The 22613-nt window shown below is 44.2% G+C and overlaps 1 protein-coding gene and 1 non-coding gene across 8 annotated transcripts in view; one reads left to right on the forward strand and one right to left on the reverse strand.

Moving 5' to 3' along the window:
- The window catches only part of cdk5rap2 (CDK5 regulatory subunit associated protein 2), a 194142-nt gene that overhangs the window by 169038 nt on the left and 2491 nt on the right, over window positions 1-22613 (forward strand). For 5 of the 7 annotated variants that reach the window (XM_072488369.1, XM_072488365.1, XM_072488364.1 and 2 more), the window contains 7 exons: window positions 3981-4238; window positions 5840-5977; window positions 6813-7069; window positions 10502-10645; window positions 11854-11992; window positions 17294-17340; window positions 22341-22392. In XM_072488369.1, coding sequence (XP_072344470.1) covers window positions 3981-4238; window positions 5840-5977; window positions 6813-7069; window positions 10502-10645; window positions 11854-11992; window positions 17294-17340; window positions 22341-22392 — 1035 coding nt within the window. The remainder of the gene's footprint in view (window positions 1-3980; window positions 4239-5839; window positions 5978-6812; window positions 7070-10501; window positions 10646-11853; window positions 11993-17293; window positions 17341-22340; window positions 22393-22613) is intronic. The other 2 variants (XM_072488368.1, XM_072488367.1) reach the window with 1 other exon arrangement.
- Window positions 976-1047, reverse strand: trnae-uuc (transfer RNA glutamic acid (anticodon UUC)). Its single transcript has one exon. It is a non-coding gene; the product is annotated as a tRNA-Glu (tRNA).

A 22613-nucleotide genomic window follows, 5' to 3' on the forward strand; every position in this document is an offset into this window, starting at 1 on the left:
CTCGTTAATTATGCACAGTATTATGTGGTGGGTCAGGCACAAGTCCAGCCATTATATTTGGGTGCCAGATTGGCAAGTTGCCCACATCACTGACCCACAATTGAAGCAAGAAGATGGATATCCAGGAACATGCTGAGGCTAGAAGATGGACCTCCTTGATGACACTGAAGCTCCAAGATCCACCTGAAAGATGCTTCCCCCATGCTGTGCCATGGTGCTCCAGTGTCGCTGGCAGCTTCCATCCCAAACTCGAGAGCAGCCGCAGGCATTTTTGACTTTTTCCCCCTCTCTCTCGCTTTTTCTTTCTTTCACTCTCTCTCTCTCTCTTTCTCCTACCTCCTGCCATTGAACCTGCCGGCGGCGCAGTGGCCAAACTACCTACGCTGCGCATCTTTGGGTTGTGGGGGCGAAACCCATGCAAACACAGGGAGAATGTGCAAACTCCACACGGACAGTGACCCAGAGCCGGGATCGAACCTGGGACCTAAGCTCCATGAGGCAGCAGTGCTAACCACTGCCGAATTGTACTGCCCCTATACGCCAGGATTATGATATTTGATACAATGCCATCGTAGGACTGTGGAAAGTACTTTCAATTAATTAAAAAAGGAACAATGGAATGAACCTTATGAAGATGATGGGGATCTTGTTCAGTCGCAGGAGAGCCAAAAAGTGCCCCGCATCACCAAGGGGTGGTGCATCTTTTTCCACTCGGGCACTTGACAGGCCATGATCTTTTAAATAAATTTAGAGTATCCAATTATTTATTTCTCCAATTAAGGGGCAATTTAGTGTTGCCAATCCACCTAACCTGCACATCTTTGGGTTGTGGGGGTGAAACCCACGCAGACACGGAGAGAATGTGCAAACTCCACAGACAATGACCCGGGCCGGGATTGAACCCGGGTCTTCAGCGCCATAGGCAGCAGTGCTAACCACTGCACCACCGTGCCACCACTTGATAGGAAAATGTCCTTTTCTGACCGGGAATCGAACCCGGGCCGCGGCAGTGAAAGCGCCGAATCCTAACCACTAGACCATCAGAGACTGACGACAGGCCATGATCAAAGACCCTGTGGTTGGAAGTTCTGCCCATCGGGAACTACAAAACAATCAGAGTCTGGCAGCTGTATTGAATGATAATGTCACTGAGGAGGTGGTGGCTGCTACCGGTATGACACCCAACTGAGACCCAGGATTGCCTGTAGATCCAAAATCAGCGGTGCATGTGATATGGAGAGGGGGTGGAGGAGAGTAGCTGGCAGCAAGGGCAGTGGGCTGGTTTTCAGCAGGCCTCCTCCCTTCCAGATTCCATGCCCCTGAACCAGTCACTGAGTGCCATTGAACGATGGACCCACCCTGCACACCCCCTGAGAAACTGCCTTCTACGGATTTGCTTGTCGTGCTCCCTGCATGGCAAGTCTCTGTCTGCCACTGGCCATGGGATGAGGCCCTTGTGTCCCTTAATTGCCCGCTTAAAGGTCTCAATTGGCACTGTGTCTGGAAGGGCATCCATAGGCACTCTCACCATGGACATATTCGGAGTGGAGTCGCAAGAGAGGCAGGTCCATTTCCCCCCCTCCCTGAGCTATCCAACCCTCCACAGGTGAGGGCACAAGATTCTGCCTTATGTTCCTTAGATTATATGATGCCTTCTTACCAAAAATTTGCTAGTATTTTGACCAGGACTACTTCACCTTTTTCTGAGACAGAGATAATGGAAAATAATATTCTCCATTGCATAAAGACCTAGCATCAACCGTTCATATATTTAAATCTAACTTTGAAAATGGCACTAAAATTGCACCCTGAACAATGGGTCAGCCATTCCTAAAACGGGAATTTTTTTTATTCATTCATGAGATGTAGGCATTACAGCATTTTTTGCCTATCCTTAATTGCCCTTGAGAAGGTGGTGTTGGGCTACCTTCTTGAACCGCTGCTGTCTGCGTGGTGTAAGAACAGCCAGAGTGCTTTAGAGATGGAGTTCCAAGATTGTGACCCAGTGACAGTGACAGTACGGCGATATATTTCCAAGTCAGGATGGTGGTTGGCTTGGAGGGAACTCCCAGGTGGTGGTGTCTGCTGCCCTTGTCCTGGATGGTAGAGGACATGCTTTTTGAACATGCTGTTGAAATAACTTTGGTGAGTTCCTGGTGTATATCTTGCAGATGGTATACATTGCTACCACTGTGCGTCAGTGATGGAGAAAGTGAATTTTTTGAGGTATCAATCAAGCGGACTGCTTTTTCCTGGATGGTGTCAAGCTTCTTTAGTGATGTTGGAGCGGCACTCATCCAGACAAGTGGAGAGTATTGCATCACATTCTTAATTTGTGCCTTGCAGATGGCGGACTGGCTTTGGGGAGTCAGCAGGTGAATTATTCACTGCAGGATTCCTCGCCTCTGACTTGTTCATGTAGCCACAGTATTAATATGGCTGATCCATTTCTGGTCAATGGTTAACCTCCAGAATATTGATAGTGGGGGATTCCGTGATGGTAATGCCATTGAATGTCATGGAGCGATGGTAGTTGGATTCTCTCTTGTTGGAGATGATCATTGCTTGGCACATGTGTGGCATGAATGTTACTTGAGACTTGTCAGCCCAAACCTGGATATTGTCCAGATCTTGCTGCATTTGTACATGGACATCTGAGGCATCGCAAATGCTGCTGAGCATTATGTAATCACCAACGAACATCGCCACTTCTGACCTTATGATGGAAGGACAGTCATTGATGAATCAGCTAAAAATGGTCGGGCCAAGGACACTGAGGAACTCTTGCAGTGATGTCCTGGAGCTGAGATGACTGACCTCCAACAACCAAAACATCTTCCTTTGCACAAGGTCTGACTCCAACTAGCAGAGAGTTTTCCCCTGATGCCCATGGAATCCAGAATTGTAAGCCTTCTTGATGCCACACTTGCTCCAATGCTGCCTCATGTCAAAAGCCGTCACTCTCTCCTCACCTCTGGAGTTTAGCTCTTTGTCCATATTTGAATGAAGGCTGTCATGAGGTCAGGAGATGAGTGGCCCTGGCGTAACCCAAACCGAGCGTCAGTGAACAGGATATTGCTAAGCAAGTGCCTCTAGATAGCACAGTTAATGAGCGGAAAGACCAGTGAGAGAGGGAAGATCAGCAAGAGGGAAGGCCGGCGAGCAGGAGGATTGGCAGCGACTGGGAAGGAAAGCGAGAGGGAAGGTCACGAGTGGTTGCTCCAAAATGGTGCTCATTACGTCACATGACCTTATATCAAGTCCAGGTGTGAAACAATGTTAAAACAAAGCTCCTGATGCTAAACACAAATACCTGCCTCATAAACTGGCCGACATTCAATTGAAGTGATTTAAAATGTGGAACTTAAAAAGGGGACTTACTGTATGTAAATATCTTTTCACACACACACATATATATTTATATATATATATTAATTTGTCAATGTTACTTGAACTCCAAAATCCATTACCAGCTTGGACTCTACACCAGTGTTTCTTACTATCAAAGCTTTTTATCTGTGTTCATTTTAGAGTTTTCCAGAGACTGGACTGAACAGTTTATTGTTTTTTGTCTGTCTAGGAGTGGATGTTTAAGTGGCAGACTGTAAGTTCCTTCTTGTGCATAATTGAAATGAAATTTAAGTCGAAATACACTTTTCTTTATTCTATAATCTCTAGGAACTATTGTAATCTCTCATTTCATGCAGTAATGCTGAAATTTACATGATCAGTTAAGTCAGAGTGGACAAGATCAGGAAAATCTAATTACATCAGGATAAGACCCTGTGGAGGAGAAAGATTATTTGTCTTCAAGGATGTCTTGTATTTTCAGAGAAGAAACTGAATCATTTATTTTTTTTCTCCTGAGCACCTCCCATTTATTTGCACAGCTTTAAATATTCAGACTGCAAAGGATAGCATTTGACATGAATGTAATATGACAATAGTCATTACAGAAGTCTTGTTTCCCAATCCTGCAGAGCCTGCAAAAGAGTTGAGCCATGCGTCAGTGAAAAATTTTCAAGGATCCATTGATTTGAATGAACTATTGACAGCGATTCACTGCCTACGCATTCAGTTGGAGAGAAGCATTCAGACAAACTCTGCTTTACGTCAGAAGCTTGAAGAACAACTTCAACAAGGACAATTCAAAAATGAAGGCAGTCCTTCCACTATTAATATAAACTATCTCTTGGCAAGAGAGCAGAGGAATTCTGGAAACAGGCGTTTGTTTCAAGGTGAACAATTTGACTAAATTCCCTCGTGTAAGAAGACACATATGTAAAGATTTTTTTTGCAAGCATTGTATCTTATGAATAATCGAGTTGCAATTTAGGTCAGCAGCACAGATGGAATCTAAGTTATATTGAATAAATAGCTATGATGCTATTTGTGATATCAAAAATTGGATGAAGTAGTTTAAAACCTTTTTTTACATTTTCTCCTAAACTACCCTTACTTCGGGTATTGAGAGCCAAACACGCAGTGTGGACGTAGATTTACGTACAGGCTATACTGGGTAGGCGTAGGTGGCTCCCCTCCTTGAAGGTCATTTGTGTGACCCAGTTTGTTTATTATGACAAAATTAATTTTTATGGTCAATTTATTTTAGTATCAACCAATAATTAGAAGGTTTTATTGAATTCAGTTTCGTAATTTGTCTTTGTGTGATTTGAACTCTTAATATCTGGGATACGTGTTCAAGTACTAAAGCCATTAAGTAGCTTGTGCTTGCAGATTGGTGTTACTCAAGCTGATGACAGTGCAAATTTAACTTGTTGTACAGTAAGAAGTCTTACAACACAGGTTAAAGTCCAACAGGTTTGTTTTGAATCACCAGCTTTCAGAGCGCAGCTCCTTCCTCAGGTGAATGATTCACCTAATGAAGGAGCTACGCTTCGAAAGCTAGTGATTCGAAACAAACCTGTTGGACTTTAACCTGGTGTTGTAAGACTTCTTAATGTACCCACCCCAGTCCAACGCCGGCATCTACACATCATTGTTGCTGTATAACTTCGGTTTAAAATGTTCAGTGCTTCAATCTCCTTTCCTAATTTTGTTTGAAAATTCAATTGTTTCAAAACGTTGTGCTGAATTTGCCCAAGCATTTGGACTGGGGCCGGGAGGTAGGCCGACTGACAATATGGCAGGGGAAGGGGTTGATATCTTCCAGCTGACATCCTGTTGCCAATGGCGGGCAGTCAGTTGAGGAAATGTAATTGCCCAATTAGGGACCACTTCCAGCAGCCTGTGAACATTTCAACCATGTCAGGAGGGCCCGCCACTGTGGGGAAAGACCCTCGGGTAACCTCTAACGGCCTCCCAGTAGCTTCCTGGGGCAGGGGAGGGAATGGTGGGGCCTACTTGATGGCCTCTCCATGATGTAAGGAGGAGCGACACCCAAGGAGCTGTTGCTGGAATAACACCTCCCCCACCTGACCACCTGGTCCCAGCTTCCTCAAAAAAACACTCATCTTCGAGGGCACCTCAATTAAATTTGGAACAATATTGCCTGGGAAGTAACATATATCATTTAAAAACAGTTTAATTTCTAAATTGTTCATCCCTTCTCAAGTCTGTTGCATTTGTTTCTCTAAATTTAAAATATGTTCAAAGTTCAGGGTAAGTGTCAATTTCAACTGAAAACTAATTTGTATTTCAAATTTTGTAGAAATAGAGTTTACCATTTAATTGCTTGCATAGAATAAATCAATAGAATTTTTTACAAACCGTATCAAATGTTGTGCATTAATACATCTCCAGTGTCTAGTAATTCCTTAGATTGCTCAATGATGCTGCCTTCATGCTGCCATTGCATTTTTGTGCTGATGTTTGACAGACTCTGAAGCTGACACGTTTGTTTCTGCCGACGATGGAAAAGAACATTTTGAATCTCATCGATTTCCAACACCACCAAAATCTGCTAATATTCCAGCAGATGTCAATGTTGCTGATGGATCGATGTTCAAAATCCCAGGTATGTAGTACTCATAAGCAGTGTTCTCTTTAGTTTTCATAGTGCGATGAAGTTGTGAAAATAACTCGTTCACACTGCCAATGAACAAAATTCAGGATATTAGTGCAACATGCACACTTGTTGCCATTGCTTAACATATTTGAAATTAGGTCAATTTGTATGTGCTAACTTTGGACTGCTCAGCGAGTCCAGCATAACGTATATTTCACCAGACCAACTTTAGCTCCAGTTCTAGAGACTTTTGCTAATTAACTTGCTAGTCACGTTTCCCAATTTAGTTTCCTGTCACTTTTAGCTTTGCACTGATGTCCATTTGCTCAGGACAAATGCAAAGAACATTGACAACAAAATTCACAGCTATATTCTATAGAAGAGTTAAGCAGTTCCTTTGTTTAAGTTTGTGCAATTAACTGCTCACTCTAGCTATGCAGATGCTGAAGCAAAGGCAGTGAGACACCACTTGGTGCCATTTAAAATAAACTTTGTTATGCCGAGCGGTAATTGGATAAAATTGTCTTTACTCTTTATCTTCTTCTCTTGTGCTTCCCATAAAAACACATTCAGCAAGTGGATATAGGGTATAGTTCAGGAAAGAAGGAAAACAGTGGAATTATGTATGAAACCACAGTTAGTGATAGTTGACTTTTTAATTGTCGAAAGATGAGAGCCAATGAATATGATAATGCATGGAAGTATTTTTTTGACTGAGTAGTTTTGTTTCTCTGTATCCATATTTTGCTCCTGATATTATATTTTAAAATATATAGAAATATCCGAATTATTGAACTAGTGATGTTTCTTTTAATCCGTAATCTTTAACTTGCATCCAATTTAGGAATCAAAGCAATGCCAAAAGATGAGATTGATGGTTCCTCACATTACAGTGACAGTTCCGTAGAAAATCCAACTCACAAACCTTCCAGACACATGCTAGCGCATCGGATGTGGGCAGACAAAAATGGGCAGCATGTGCTTGGGCTACGAGAAAATTATAATGCACTTCGCAAGCAAATCTCCGAAGGCCAGTCACTGCTTTGTGTAATGCATACACATCTAGGCGGTGTTGCTGCTGGTCAGAGTACTGGTGCGAAGGTAAAGCCTGTTTTCTTTTTAATTACGGTTTCATAATTTAGCAGTACACAGATTTGATTACAGGAATTACAGCTAGATTACTCTATCAGAATTTGTTGGTTGCTTTTAATACCCACCCTGTTGGTGACGGTTTTTTCATTCATTCAAGGGATGTGGTTTTCACTGGCTAGGCCAGAATTCGATGCCCATCCCTAATTGCCCTTGGGAAGGTGATGGTGAGCTGCCTTTTTGAACTACTGCAGACCATGTCGTGTAGATACACCACAGTGCTGTTCTAGAGGGAGTTCCAGGATTTTGACCCCGAGACATCAAAGTTAGGATGGTGTTTGTACCTTGGAGGGAAGCTTGCAGGGTTGGTGTTCTGCTGCTCTTGTCCTTCTAGATAGTTGTGGCCATGGATTTGGAAAATGCTGCCTAAGGAGTTATTTAAGAACATAACAATTGGAGCTGGAGTAGACCACACGGCCCTTCGAGCCTGTTCTGCTATTCAACAAGATCATGGTTGATCTTGGGCTTCAATTCCATTTTCCCACCCACTCACCATATCCCATAATTCCCTGAGAGACCCAGATCTCCAGGCTTAATTATCTTCTTGTCACCTTCAAACATGCCACCCTTGGCAGCCCCGTTACTTCCAGTAATCTCCACTTATGTTGTAAACACATACAATTTGCCGCCATCTTCCCCCAGTCCCCATCTCCTAGCTGGTCGAGGGGGGGTTGCTTTGAATTGGGTGGACGGATGCAAGATAGGAACCCCGCTGCTTCCCCAATTTCAGTCCGGGATGGGAAAGCTCGTGGACGCTCATTGAGAGCCTTGAGTAAGCAATTAATGAAATGAAATGAAAATTGCTTATTGTCACGAGTGGGCTTCAATGAAGTTACTGTGAAAAGCACCTAGTCGCCACATTCCGGCGCCTGTTCGGGGAGGCTGGTACGGGAATCGAACCGTGCTGGCCTGCCTTGGTCTGCTTTAAAAGCCAGCGATTTAGCCCAGTGTGCTAAACCAGCGCCACATAAGGGCCTCATCCAGCCGCCACCGATATTCAGCTAGCACCAAACAGAGGAGTCACATGTGGGAGACCGCCCTCGAAACCATGTCAGGTTTGCTTGTGCGCTTCCAGAGAGGGGAGGTCCCTCATTCAAAGGCACAGTGCCCAATTGAGAGACCTAGAATTGGCATACCCTTCCGAACTCCCCCACAGAGCCAGCAATCTCCACTTCACAACCCCCACACTCCCCTTGCTCACCTGTGGTATGGGTCCCTTGTCAATCCTAGATCTCTGGTGGATGTACTACTGTCAGCAACCTCTGCTACTGACGGATAATGTAGAGCTCAACAGCTCTCAGCAGGCAGGATTTCTACCCTTGGGGTCTTAGATCCCAGGGAAGGCCGACAGGCAGGATATCCACCCTACGGGTTCTAAATCCCAGGAAAGGCCTAACGGGCAGGATTTCAATCCTCGAGGTCCTAAATCCCAGGGGAGGCCAGATTCTGGCCAGTTAAGTGCCTTATGGGCATTTAATTCCTGTGACCCTTACCCAGCAGAGGCAACTTGCAGCTCCCACTTGTTCTACAGCCGACCGGCCAGACCCCCGTTAAATTCTGACCTGTGTGTGGAAAGTATGCTCTGCAACTCCATAGCAGTCCAATCTTTGAGAAGTTGAGAAATCAAACAAGTTTTATCTAATGATGTGCTGGGATGTTTTCATATAATAAAGGGAAAAAATGAATCCAAATTATTGTTTTGAAAATATATTGGAGTGACATAATTCAAATTTATTGACTTTTCCTCGACCCTCAATATATTACCTTCACTTGTTTAAAATATAAATAGTACTGAAGTACCCGTGCTTCAGAACATGCCACACTCCTGCTCCAATACAGCACCAGCAGCTACCTGACAATGTGCAAAATTGCCCAGCTATGTCCTGTACACGAAAAGGAGGACAAATCCAATCCATCCACTTATTGCCCCATCAGCTGAGTGATTGAAGAAGTCGTCAACAAATAGCCTGTTCAGCTTTGATTCTGCCACGGCCACTCCACTCCTGAACTTGGATCCTTAGACAAAAGAGTTGAACTCAGGAGGTGATGTCAGAGTGACTGCCCTTGCCATCAAGGCAGCATTTGACTGAGTGTACTGCCAAGGAACCCTGGGAGAAAAGAAAGTCACTTTGGTTTTGACTCGTTGCATATCACTACCCTTAGATATCACTAATATCATGATTTCAATCTGATGTCACCAGTGTCCAAAATTGTCTGGAACAATGGTGGTGCAAAAATTGATTTTCCTGTTGAATTTCCATTAGTTTGAAATATTTGGTTATTTTTTATCATTTTCTAATTCATTTAACATAATGAAATATTTTAGAATGCTCATTGTGGTAGGAATGTTCTCTGCTTCACCTGTCCACATCCCCACATGCCCCTCCAGTCTACACTCTACACTTTTCCTGACCAAGAGAATTTGCTTCCAATATCTTCACTGATGCCATTTTGTATCTCGCTGTCAGGAGCTGAATGAAATGACGCCAGTAACTGCGTCCATCTCCAGCCTCTTTCACCACTTCCCACTACCCAAATTATTTTATTTAATTTTTACATATTGATGACTTTTTAGGAAAGTAAAAACAGAAAATGCTGGAAATATTCAGGTCTGACCAGAACTGGGAAAAGTTAGAAATGTTATAGATTTTGAATAAGTGAAAGGGGTCAGGATGGGCGGTTTTGTAATCGGGTGGAGGACAGGAGAGATTAAATGAAAAAATATTTCATGGTGCAAGGTCTAAGGGACAAAGAAAGAAACAGAAGATGCGTCTTGAAGAGGTATGAATGGAAGGATCCTGATTGATACCGTCCAAATGCAAAGTGAAGGAAATAAGAGAAACACGAGGGAAAGAGAACAAACTGGCAAAGAAACATGAAACAAAATTGGGGCAGAGAATATGACCTACAATTGTTCAACTCCAATGTTGAGTCCTGAACCCTGGTTGAAAGATACAGTGCTTGAAATTTGGTTAAGCTTCATTGGAACTTTGTTGCAGGTCAAGGACAGAGAGGTCAGAGCGAGAGCAAGGTTGAGAATTTGAAAAATAGCTGGAAGTTTGGGGTCACTTGCAGGTGAATGGAAGTGTTAATTTTGCCTTTTACTTACCACAGCAGTATGGCTGAAATTGCAAAAGTCACTTTTTGGAAGTGGTGCTCACAACGTTTTACTGCCATGGCTTCTTGCATTATGCTGGAACATGCTGTTGCACCATGGACAAGCTGGGCCAAAGGGCCTGTTTCCATGCTGTAAACATCTATGACTCTATCTACCCACCAGGAAAGATAGACGCTTGCCTTTTTCGCTGCTCTGCTCCTTGGAAGTTTTTTTAATTTTTTGATAAAGCTGAGTATAATTCACTTGACATTTTCTTTCTGCTCCAGGTGTCAGGCGAATCTTTCTTAAAGGACTTATCCTCAACTGTAGTAACCATGGAACAAGTGCTTGACGAAGCAGAACACTTGCTAAAACCATTCTGGAGGGTATCTTTACCCATCTCTGCTGCCAGCTATAGTCATCATACACAGGTACAAAGAGCACAGTTATCTGATTACAAAAATGTCTTTTTAAATTTCTTGGAGTTCAGGCCTTGAAACAAATACTTTTCATGACATAATATTGTTTAGCTACGGTGCTGTGATATAGAATCATGGAAACTTACAACACAGAAGGGAGGCCTTATATTGAATTTCAAGCCAAAGGCTAGCGACCGCCATAGGCTTGTAATTGGATGTAACTGAAGTCCAATAGTGAAAGCACTATTTTTTGTTCTATTTTGTCCAAGTACCTGACTGTTTGGCAGATGAATGGTTTGGTACCAAGCCACGTGGATCAAAAAGGTAGCAAGTTTTAATTCTACGTTACTGCTAGGTAAACTGATCCTCTGCTGCATAGTACTGGGAGCAGTACAATTTACCTGTTTCATTGAATCATACAGCATAGTAGGGGGGGGTCATTCATACAACTGTCTGAGTCAGTTCTTTGAAAAAGCTATCAAATAATAATAATAATCGCTTATTGTCACAAGTAGGCTTCAATGAAGTTACTGTGAAAAGCCCCTAGTCACCACATTCCGGCGTCTGTTCGGGGAGGCCGGTACGGGAATTGAACCCGCGCTGCTGGCATTGTTCTGCATTACAAGCCAGCTGTTTAGCCCACTGTGCTAAACCAGCCAATTAGTCCTGCAGTCATGCCCCTTCACCATAACTAAGAATATATCCAATTCCCTTTTGAATTCCCGAATGTTTCCCAATACTAAAGAGTGAAATAATCAATTAGATCATCTCCCATTAAACTCGAAGGTTATATGGATTGTACACGAAGATAAGATTGAGCTCACTGGTGTTCCTTCTGGTTGACATATCTGGGACAGGGTCCCACCAGCCCTGTTTTCCAGTGCGACATGCCCCGCCGGCAGCGGGATTCTCCGTTCCCGCAGCCAGCCAATTGCGTTTCCATTGTGGCCATCCCCACGCCGCCAGGAAATCCGTGCTGCCGGCAAAGCGCAGGATCCCACCGACAGAGAATCCCGCAGCTAGTCTACATTCACACATGGCAAATGAACAGGGAAACCCAATCTCGACATATTGATTTGCCTGTGTGCGATGGGGTAGTGAATATGTATAAATAATTTCTGTCAAATTTCTATTCCATTTATAGTCCACACCTTGATAACTAATAGAAACACAAGAATTGCACATGGGCATTAATACAGCGTAATTTCTTTCCCCCATAGGAAAAAACTGTAAGGGATGAAATCTATCGGCTACGCAAGAAATTGACTGAGCAGGAGAAACTCTTGCATGGCACTGTTAAACGTCTTCGTACGACTAACCAGATTAAGGAGGGCATGGAGAAAGTCATCATTAATCAATGTCAGTAATTGAGCAAGATTAAATCACTCATGTATACAACCTGCTTGTCCTGCCATCCCAAATTTTCCATCGCTATATTTTTCAAAAATACACTTTCATGTGATGAGTAATCATAATGTGGGCACATTGTTGTCATTGTTTACTTCTGTCTTTTGATCCAGTTGTTTCCAGAGCATCACATTTACTTTCATTGTCTCTGCCTATCATCTTCACCTTTCTCAATTGCCAATATTTTTCCAGAATAAATACTTTGACTCCCTCTATAAATTGTATCTCCCTCTATATGTTTATATATATATCTATATATATAATATATATGGTGTTCGTCATCATTAGGTACCCAGAGCAACCCTATTTTTTAAAAATATATATATAATTATAATTATTTCTATCCTCTCCTTTTCTCCATATCTCTGAAAGCCTTTAAAATCATAGAAAAGTTACAGCACATGTGCCCTTTCTAATCGCATCTTCCTGCACCCGATCCCTTCCCAAGCATCTCACCATCTTTCAACCCTCAATTAATCTACTCCTATCACCTTCTGGACAGATCAGTCTCTTCCCAGAACCCTTGTGTGAAGTTTTTTTTAATAAATGATTTTTTATTGGGTTTTTGAACAAAGTATATTTACCGTTATGTACACAGAATAAGAAATATATACACATATATAGAAGAGAAGGGCATAGCAAACTAAACATAACAAAAAAAAAGTAATAATAAAAAATAAAATAGAATAACTGGTATGGTATTGTGCACCAGCTCAGCAGCAGCAACTCTGTACAACTGGCAAAATTATTTACAACACATAAGTGGGCGACTGTTGATGGTGGTTGGGGGGGGGGGGCTCCCGTCTTTCACCTGTATTCTCCTTGTTCTCTGTTCCTGGAGATGCCAAGTTTGTTATCGTAGCCCGTGCCCTCCTTCCGGCTGTCATTTCCCTGCCTCCTCCTCTCCCCCCCCCATCTCCCTGGTTCTCCTCTCTTGTTCCCTGTCTCTTCCCCACCCCCAACCCTCCTGTGGTTCGACTTTCTTTCCTCTTAGGTTTAGCTGTCCTCCCCCCTCCTCTCCCGGTCTATCTCTCCCTCTCATGCTTTGGCTACTTTCCCCTGATTCTTGGCTACCTGGCTATTATTCTGCTTGTTTGTTGGCCACAAACAAATCCTGGAACAATCGGGTGAATGGCTCCCACGTTCTGTGGAAGCCGTCGTCTGTCCCTCGGATGGCGAATTTGATTTTCTCTATTTGGAAAGATTCCGAGAGGTTGGACAGCCAGTCTGCAGCTTTGGGTGGTGCTGCTGACTGCCAGCCGAACAAGATTCTACGGCGGGCAATCAGGGAGACAAAGGCAAGGGTGTCCACCCTCCTCCCCAGGAATAGATCTGGCTGGTCTGAAACCCCAAAGACCGCCACTTTCGGGCATGGCTCCACCCTCATCCCCACCACTTTGGACATTGCCTCGAAGAAGGCTGTCCAGTACCCCGCAAGTCTGGGGCAAGACCAGAACATGTGGGCGTGGTTGGCCTGGCCTCCCTGACACCGTTCACATCTATCCTCCACCTCCGGGAAGAACCCACTCATATGGGCTCTATGTACCACTTTTAGCTGCGTCAGGCTGAGCCTTGCGCACGTGGAGGTGGTGTTGACCCTGTGCAGTGCTTCGCTCCAGAGTCCCCACCCTATTTCAATCCCCAAGTCCTCCTCCCATTTCTTTCTTGTTGTGTCCAGTACGGTGTCGGCCCTTTCTACCAGTCGGTCATACATGTCGCTACAGTTTCCTTTATCTAGTATGCTTGCGTCCAGTAACTCTTCCGGTAATGTCTGTCGTGGCGGTTGTGGGTATGTCCTTGTCTCCTTTCGTAGGAAGTTTTTGAGTTGTAGATACCTTAGCTCGTTCCCCCTGGCTATCTGGAATTTCGCTGTCAGTTCATCCAGTGTTGCGATCCTGCCGTCCGTGTATCGGTCCCTGACTCAGTGTCCCTCCGTCCTGTCCCCACGTTTTGAAGGTGGCGTCAGTCAGCGCTGGTGTGAACCTATGGTTGTTGTAGATGGGAGCTTTGTCCGACATTTTGGTCAGGCCATATTGCTGCCGTAATTGGTTCCAGAATTGGAGGGTGGCTATCACCACCGGGTTGCTGGAGTGTTTTTTGGGTGAGGATGGGAGTGCCGCCGTGGCGAGGGCCCGGAGGGAGGTCCCCTTACAGGAGGCCTCTTCCGTGCACACCCACTCGGCTTCTGGCTCCTTGATCCATCCCCTTATTCGCTCGGCCGTCGCCGCCCAGTGGTAAAATTGTAGATTTGGGAGGGCTACCCCCCCCCTGGATTTTGTTTTTTGTAGGACATTCTTTGGGATCCTAATATTCTTCGGCCCCCCCCCATACGAATGCCATGATTAGTTTGTCTAGTGCTTTGAAAAATGCCTTGGGGATGAAGATCGGAATGGGTCTATGTAGGAAGAGGTACCTGGGCAGTACATTCATTTTGATTGTCTGGACTCTCCCTGCGAGGGAGAGTGGGAGTGTGTTCCATCTTTGCATGTCGTTTTTTACTTCCTCCGTCAGACTGGTGAGGTTCCATTTGTGAATCCCTTTCCAGTCATGGGCTATTTGGATCCCCAGATAGCGGAATTTGTGTCGGGCTTGTTTGAACGGCAGTCCCGTTAGTGCTGCCCCGCCTTCTTGTGAGTGTACCGGGAAGATCTCACTTTTGCTCATGTTGAGGTTGTAGCCCGAGAAGGCGCCAAACTCTTTCAGGAGTGCGATGATTCCGTCCATGCAGCTTTGTGGGTCCGAAATGTAGAGGAGCATGTCATCTGCATAGAGTGAGACTCTGTGCTCTCTGCTGCCCCTTCGGAGCCCCCTCCAGCTTTTTGCTGCTCTGAGCGCGATTGCCAGTGGTTTGTTCGCGAGAGCGAACAGCAGCGGGGACAGTGGGCATCCTTGTCTGGTGCCCCTGTGCAGCTGGAAGTATCGGAGGTTGGTGTTGTTGGTCCGTACGCTCGCCATGGGAGCGTTGTATAGGAGTTTTGCCCAGGAGGTGAACCCTGTTCCAAGCCAGAACCTCTGAGGTATTTCCATTCGACTCTGTCCAAGGCCTTTCTGCGTCTAGGGAGATCTCTCCCCGGAGGGGGTCATTATCACGGTCAGCAGGCACCTGATGTTCGAGGTAAGCTGTCTCCCTTTGACAAAGCCCGTCTGGTCCTCTGCGACCACCTCTGGTACGCAGTCTTCTAGCCTTTTGGCTAGGATCTTGTCCAATATTTTGGCATCTGCATTCAGCAGTGAGATGTGTCTGTACGACCCACATTCCGTTATGTCTTTGTCTTTCTTAGGTATCAGCGAGATTGAGGCCTGTGCTAGCGTGGGTGGCAGTGTGCCCCTAGCTAGCGAGTCTGAGAACATCTCCTGCAGGTGCTGGGCCAGTGCTATCGCAAAGTTTTTGTAGAAGTCCGCCGGGAGCCCGTCTGGTCCCGGCGCCTTCCCATTCTGCATGGAGCTAATGCTGTCCATGATCTCTGCCAGTGCTAATGGTGCTTCCAGGCCCCGTTTTCTGCCCACCCCTACGACTGGAATGTGCAGTCCATCAAGGAACCATTTCATCCCGGACTCCCCCATTGGGGGCTCTGAGGTGTACAGCCCTTGGTAGAAGGCCTTGAAGGTTTTGTTGATCTTTTCTGGTTCTGTTTCTAATGTGCCTCTGGTATCCCTGATTTGTGCAATTTCTCTGGTGGCTGCCTGCTTTCTCAGCTGGTGTGCCAACAGGCAGCTGGCTTTGTCTCCGTGTTCGTATAAGGTCCCACGTGCCTGGCGGAGTTGGTGCACTGCTTTTCTGGTGGAGAGCAGATCAAAGTTCCTTTGTAGCTCTTTCCTCTCCACCAGGAGCTCTACGGTCAGGGCCTCAGAGTATTTACGGTCTACCTCCAGTATGGAGTCGACCAGCTGCTGCCTAGCCGCCCTTTCCTCCCTATCTCTTTGCGCTTTGAAAGCGATGATTTCCCCTCTTAGTACGGCCTTTAGCACTTCCCAGAACGTGGAGGGTGAGACCTCCCTTTTCTGGTTGTTCTCCGTGTACTCTGCTATGGCCCGCGATATCTTTTCGTTGAAGGCCTTGTCATCTAGTAGGGCAATGTCCAACCTCATGTGGGGCGATGGGCCCTGCCCGTCTCCAGCCTCACGTCCATGTAGTGTGGAACATGGTCTGATATCACAATTGCGGAGTATTCCACTTTGTCTGTCCCCGGAAGGTGTGACTTTTTTTAACCAGTTTAATTCATATTTTCCAATTATGTCCCCCTTATCATCCTAACATGCAATAAAGATTCACAAGTATGAGATGAGTCAATCGTAAGTGTGTACAATACTCGTAGGTAACTCCTAGGTACTAGTTGTACCTTTGAATCATAGAATCCCTAAGTGTAGAATGAGGTCATTCGGCCCATCGGGTCTGCACCGACTCTAAACGGGCACCCAACCCGGGCCCAATTCTCCAACCTATCCCCCGTAACCCCACCTAGGGGCAATTTAGTATAGCCAATCCACCTAACCTGCACACCTTTGGACTGTGGGAGGAAACCTGAGCACCCGGAGGAAACCCACGCAGGCACGGGAAGAATGTGCAAACTCTACACAAGTCACCCGAGGTCGGAATCGAACCAGGGTCCTTGGTCCAGGGTGAGGCCGCAGTGCTAACCACTCTGCCACCGTCCCGCCCACCTTGCAAATTGATAAAAGTATCAGCTCTGCATTATTACCCCATTTATTAACCCTTAGATGTTCAATTAATCCAACTGACTTGTGAATCAGCTTCATTTTCTACCAGGGAATTCCATGTGCTAATGGCAGAGCAATCGGGAACAAAATTAAGCATTTTTAATACAAAGCAGCTGGCAACCCCAGCAGCAATGCTTTCGAGTTGTGCAGGATTCAGGTGTAGAACCCACACGTCCGTTGTGTCCCCCGGTTTGAGAACTGGACTGTGTCTCAGACAAGGTTTTGAGGTGGATCTGAGCTATTAAAGGGTATTGTAGTTTAACTTACAAATCTAATTTCAGATTTGTCCGAATCTACTGTGTTTTGGAATGTTGATGATGCTCCGTTCTTACCTGGCTGCAGTTAGAAATTCCCTATAATTAAGAATGGCACACTTAAATCTGCATTACCGACTCTGATGTTGCACGTTGATATGCCTCCCTGCCATGCTGCTAAACTACCCAGTGTCTTTCAAAGCCAATGTTGTTATCAATATATTGCATAATTTAAATATATTTGTCGTTCATTTTTAATGAAAATCTATTTATTTTAAAGTGTCATTAACCCATGATGTTTTGAAGAAAGCGAGGGGAAATTTGGAGGTGAGTTGAACATTCAAATAAAATCTGATAGAAAATTAAAATTGTGAAAACAGTTGAACAGAGGTTTCCAACACTGTAATTTCTAAAGATAATTCTTTCTATAATTCTGATAAATCTTATCTTTGCTGCATTTTCAAATTTGAGGTAACTTTATTTATTAATTTGCAGTGTTGAGTACAAATGTAGGCACACTGTTAGAGGAAAGATACAATCAGCAGTCTTACAACACCAGGTTAAAGTCCAACAGGTTTGTTTCGAATCATTGGTTTCAGAGTGCAGCTCCTTCCTCAGGTGAAAATTGGTGATTCGAAACAAACCTGTTGGACTTTAACCTTGTTGTAAGACTTCTTACTGTGCTCACCCCAGTCCAACGCCGGCATCTCCACATCAGATGAAAGATGTATAAAGGATGGAATAGTCATAGATCGCTTGAATATAATGTGACCAGGGATGCAGCTTCACAATTACAAAGAGCTATTTGAGAGGTTAAGGAAAACTTCAAGATTAAGTTATGAATAGCAATTGATTTATCTTTTCCAGTAGTCGGTATAATTTTTACCAAGGGGAACACGAATTCAAGAGAATCACAAAAAAGATTGGTTAGAAAAATAGTCCTCGCACAGAAGGTGGCAAAATATGGAATCCACTGACGAATCATTGTTGAAGCATAGTTTTGTTTTTCAAAACGGAATTAGTTGTTTGAAAAAGAGCAATTTTGTTGGGTTGGAAGAGCAAGCAGAAGAGTGCAGTTAGATTAGGTAGCTCATTTGGAGAGAAAAAAAACATCAGACTCGATGTTTGTGTTACATCTATGATTGAATTTACAGTTAAACCTGTTTTAATGATCATTGAAGGTGGCAGGACAGATGGACAGAGCAGTTAATAAAGCAGATAGTATTCTGGGCGTTATTAATAGGTGCATAGAGTGGGGGCCGGTTTAGCTTAGTTGGCTGCACAGCTAGTTGGTGATAGAGTGAGGCCAATAGTGTGGGTTCAATTCCCATACCGGCTGAGGTTATTCATGAAGGCCCGCCTTCTCAACCTTGCCCCTCACCTGAGGTATGGTGATCCTCAGGTTTAATCACCACCAGTCAGCTCTCCCTCTCAAAAAGGAAAACAGCCTATGGTCATCTGCGACTATGGCGACTACCTCGAGCAGGGAGATTATGCTGAATGTATACAAGACACTAGTTAGACCTCAGCTGGAGTATTGCGTACAGTTCGGGGGCTACAATATAGGAATTGGAGCGAGTGCCAAAGAGATTTACAAGAATGATCTCAGGGATGAGAAATTTCAGTTATGAGGAAAGATAGAAGTCATTGGGACTGTTCTTTTTGGAGAGAAGAACGTTATGAGGAGACTTGATAGAGATGTTCAAAATCATGAGTACACTGGAAAGAGTAGATAGGGAGAAACAATTCATGCTCACAAAAGAATCAAGAACGAGGGGTTTAAAGCGATTTTCAGAATGCGATGTGAGGAAAAGCTTTTTCAAGTCTGGAATGCACTGCCTCGAAGTGTGGTGGAGGCTGGTTCAATCAAGGTATTCAAGAGGGCTTTAGATGATTCTTTCATAGATTCATAGAATTTACAGTGCAGAAGGTGTTGTATACAGACAGTGTGGAAGGGTACGAGAAAAAGGCAACGGAATGGCACTAAGTCAGGATGCTCATTTGGAGAGACAGTGCGAGCAATGGCCACGATCGAACAGCCTCGTCGCGCCCCAGACTCTGACATGACGAGGCCATAAAATCTCGAGAGAGAGAGAGACCTTTCTTTCGTGAGATTTGCAACGCTCATAACACCTCCCGAGAGCGAACGGGATCTTGCGAGACGTCGCGATCTGAATCTCGCCCTCGATTTGCGAGATCCCGATTTACATATTTAAGTGAGCAGTTAGGCTCATTTAGATATGTCGGCTCCCAAGGCCTGGGAACAAACGCCCAAGCCTGGGAGACCTTGCCATGGCATCATTTAGCACAGGCCCACACAAATAGCACCTATATGGGTTCTCACAGGCTTCCGGAGGCTGCTAGATGGTCAGGCTCTGGGCAGGGTGGTACCTTGGCACTCCTGCTGCCACCTGGGCACCTTGGCATTGCCAGCTTGGCACTGGCACCCAGGCAGTGCCAGACCCCCAATTGGCCCTGCCAGGCTGACGGTGCCAGGTTGCCCGTGCTAGAAATGGGGCCTGGGGTGCCCAGCCCTTATGAGGTGGGGTGAGAGGGGTGCTCGAGGAGCCCAACAGGCAAGTTGGGGCTTTGGGTGGTCCGGAGGCTGCGGTTGGGAGTTCGAGTGGAGTCGAGAGATTGTGGCGGCATTTAAAAATGGCTGAGCTCATCAGTGAAAGAAGCAAGGTACGTTTGGCCTCGCCGGTGCGTCCCTTACCGAGGCCAAAAAAAGAGTTCCGTTTGATAGAGGAATTCAGTGCCAAGAAACACCTTGTTAACCCGTCCAAAAATTTTTCCCCGTTAAATCACGCTCAAAGAACCAAATGAATAATCAGTTGTTTATTTCTAATAATAGCCTGACTAGCACCAATGTTCAGTGGGAGTGTTCTCACTTTGTGACATCAGTTCATTCAGATACTATGAATTGGTAATTCAGTGGAAACATGGATTCATTAATGCCCCAATATACGTGTCAATTCTAACTGTGCAGATTTGCTATGTATATTAATAGCGGCTGTTTAATTTTGTGCAATGTGTGTATGCGTGTCTCGTGTTTTCATTTTGCGCAAACAACTACCTTCATAAGTGAGACTGATTGAATGGATGATACCTTGGAAGACGTTGCCTGTAGATTAGGATCTGCCCCATAGGGAGACATTCGGGGAAAGTGATCTTTGGCAGAAGTGTGAAATGAGAACATAGCAAATTGGCATTCTACACTGAGCTCAATGTTCCTTCATAAATGTTATAAAATGAACAAATAACAGTGAGTAAAGTCAATAGAAATGAACATTGTGTGGTATTAATAAAGGCTGCCTATTCACTAGAAACTTGTTTTCTAACACTTGCAACGACCAAATTCACCCTTATCATATTGCTTCATTGGCTAATACCATTTCTTTTCATTACTATCTTGGAAATGCTTGTGACTAGAAATGATGAACAATTAATATGTTTTTCTGGAGTTTTGTAGGGTAAGAAAATTGATAAATACCTTCCCATGAATAACCTGAACTGAACTTATTGAAGGCATTTTCAATATAAGCATCACCAAGAAATACAAAAGCCAACCGCGCGCCGGCACTCCCTCCTTTTTCCAGTTTTTCACCCCACCCTCCCACCCAAAGAGGAAATAACCCCCCCCCCGCCTCACTGCTGCTGACAACTCAATACTCCTTAAAGAAGTCGATGAACTTAGCGTTCAAAAAGTCCACCAGGTGCTCAGTAGACCACTGGGCGGGAAAAGACACCCCAGAATCCTCTGCCGTCTTTTCCTCTGACGCACTTTAAATAATCTCTCGTCCAGGCTGCTGCCTCTTACTCGTTACACTCCTCGTCTGGCAAACCATAAACTGGCCCCACCGAAGGAGCAGTGCTCATGCACCTCACACCAGCTAACACCCCTTAAATTGTGTGAAACAGCACCAAGCAATTCCACCTCGAGCAGGAGCCACTAAATGTGCGACCACTCACTCCATGGCCGCCACCGGAAGCCCCAGGAACCTGATGTAATAAGACTCTGAGCACTGATGTAATAGGATCCTCATTATTAATGCATTTTATATAAGATGATCCAGAATATTGAAGAAATAAGAATTTTTTTAGAAAAACAAACTACCTTGTCACAAGCTTTTTTTGCAGCAGCAATCAGGCCTCAGCGAGCTGTCCATTAGGCCACACGAATCATCGGGAAAAAAAGTACGGATTTGAAGGGACTTTGCAGCCGTCGGAAATCAGTCCAAGTTCTATAACCGCCATTGCTGCCTCAGAGCTTACGACCCCAAAATCTAATTTTTCAACCTCACTGGAGGCTAATTCTTTCTCAGCATGCATTCACACTGGCTGCCCCCGTTAATTGGCTAGCCAGCATGGAATTGTTGCCAGAAGTGCTCTTAGCATCTGCTTCAGGCCCAGTAGTCGATCACGTCTTCTAAAACAGCATTCCAGCACAGTATAGAGGTTATGCTTTATTGTCAGAGGTGGATAAGACCAAATTCATGTTTCATTGTTCTCTTGGCATCTAAGCCAGCAAGGAAGACAGTAAAGTTAATAATGTGGAAGATGAGACCAAATGGACTGAAGGTGTACCTACATCCAATCAAATTTTAAATATGCTACCTAGATTGAACTGTGTAGGTCTAACTTTGGGTATAAATATAAATGGAGTTTTTTTTTTTAACCCACCCGCCTGAGGTTGTTACAATCCTTCTTGTTCCTGCTTTCATTTCAAAAATTGTGGCCTTCCTAATTGTGGTTTTGGTTTGAGTTGAAGGTATATGAAAGGCTTTGATCCTTCCTGAAGAATTTAAATCGAGTACTCATTTTGTTGAGATAGGGGGAAAAGTTGGGGATTATTAAAAAATTTTATAAGTTCATTCATTTCTCTAACACATGCCCATGTGAGAAAACGATTTGTTAAAAACTTTAATTTCTAAAAGCACATTTACAAATTCAAACCAGAAAGATTTCAGATTAAAATGTTGAATTATTTAAATGCCTTTTAATGAGCAATTAACCAGTTTTTAAATGTTTTGAAAGTTTAAAACAGTACAAACATTAGTCATAGTTATGTGTTTATTGCAGTTCATTTAATTTATTTTTTATCATATATGTAACAAACACTTGTAAAAACAATCTCCAAATTGGCATTTTAATATTTTGTATTAAATGTTCATTTTCTGCATGAGTTCTCCGGGGACCGTTTCCCCTGTATTAATCAATACACTTTTGTGGCTAAAATTCTCATCTTGCTTTTGAAACTTAATTCAATATTGTATTCCTCTTTTCTTTCTTCTCTCCAATCTTGTCCTTCGTCTGAGCTTTTCCAGATGAATCATTACATGGTTTTTGATCTTAAAGGCTTTCCAAAGCAAAATGAAGGTTGGTGAAGTGTGTGATCACTTCTGTGACTGCTTGCATGCAAATGCCTGGTTCACGCTGATTTTAAGGTTCTGGGTTGGAATTGTTACATTTCCAATTGGCTGATGCCTTTCTCTTAAATTGTTGTTTTAACAACTTTTATATCTGGTAGTGCCATTGATGGCTCGTGTTATTTCTTTAAAACATTGATTCAAAATTTTTTGGAGCTCGGCATCTTGCGA

Source organism: Scyliorhinus torazame, chromosome 22 (assembly GCF_047496885.1).
Source record: "Scyliorhinus torazame isolate Kashiwa2021f chromosome 22, sScyTor2.1, whole genome shotgun sequence".
Taxonomy (NCBI): Eukaryota; Metazoa; Chordata; class Chondrichthyes; order Carcharhiniformes; family Scyliorhinidae; genus Scyliorhinus; species Scyliorhinus torazame.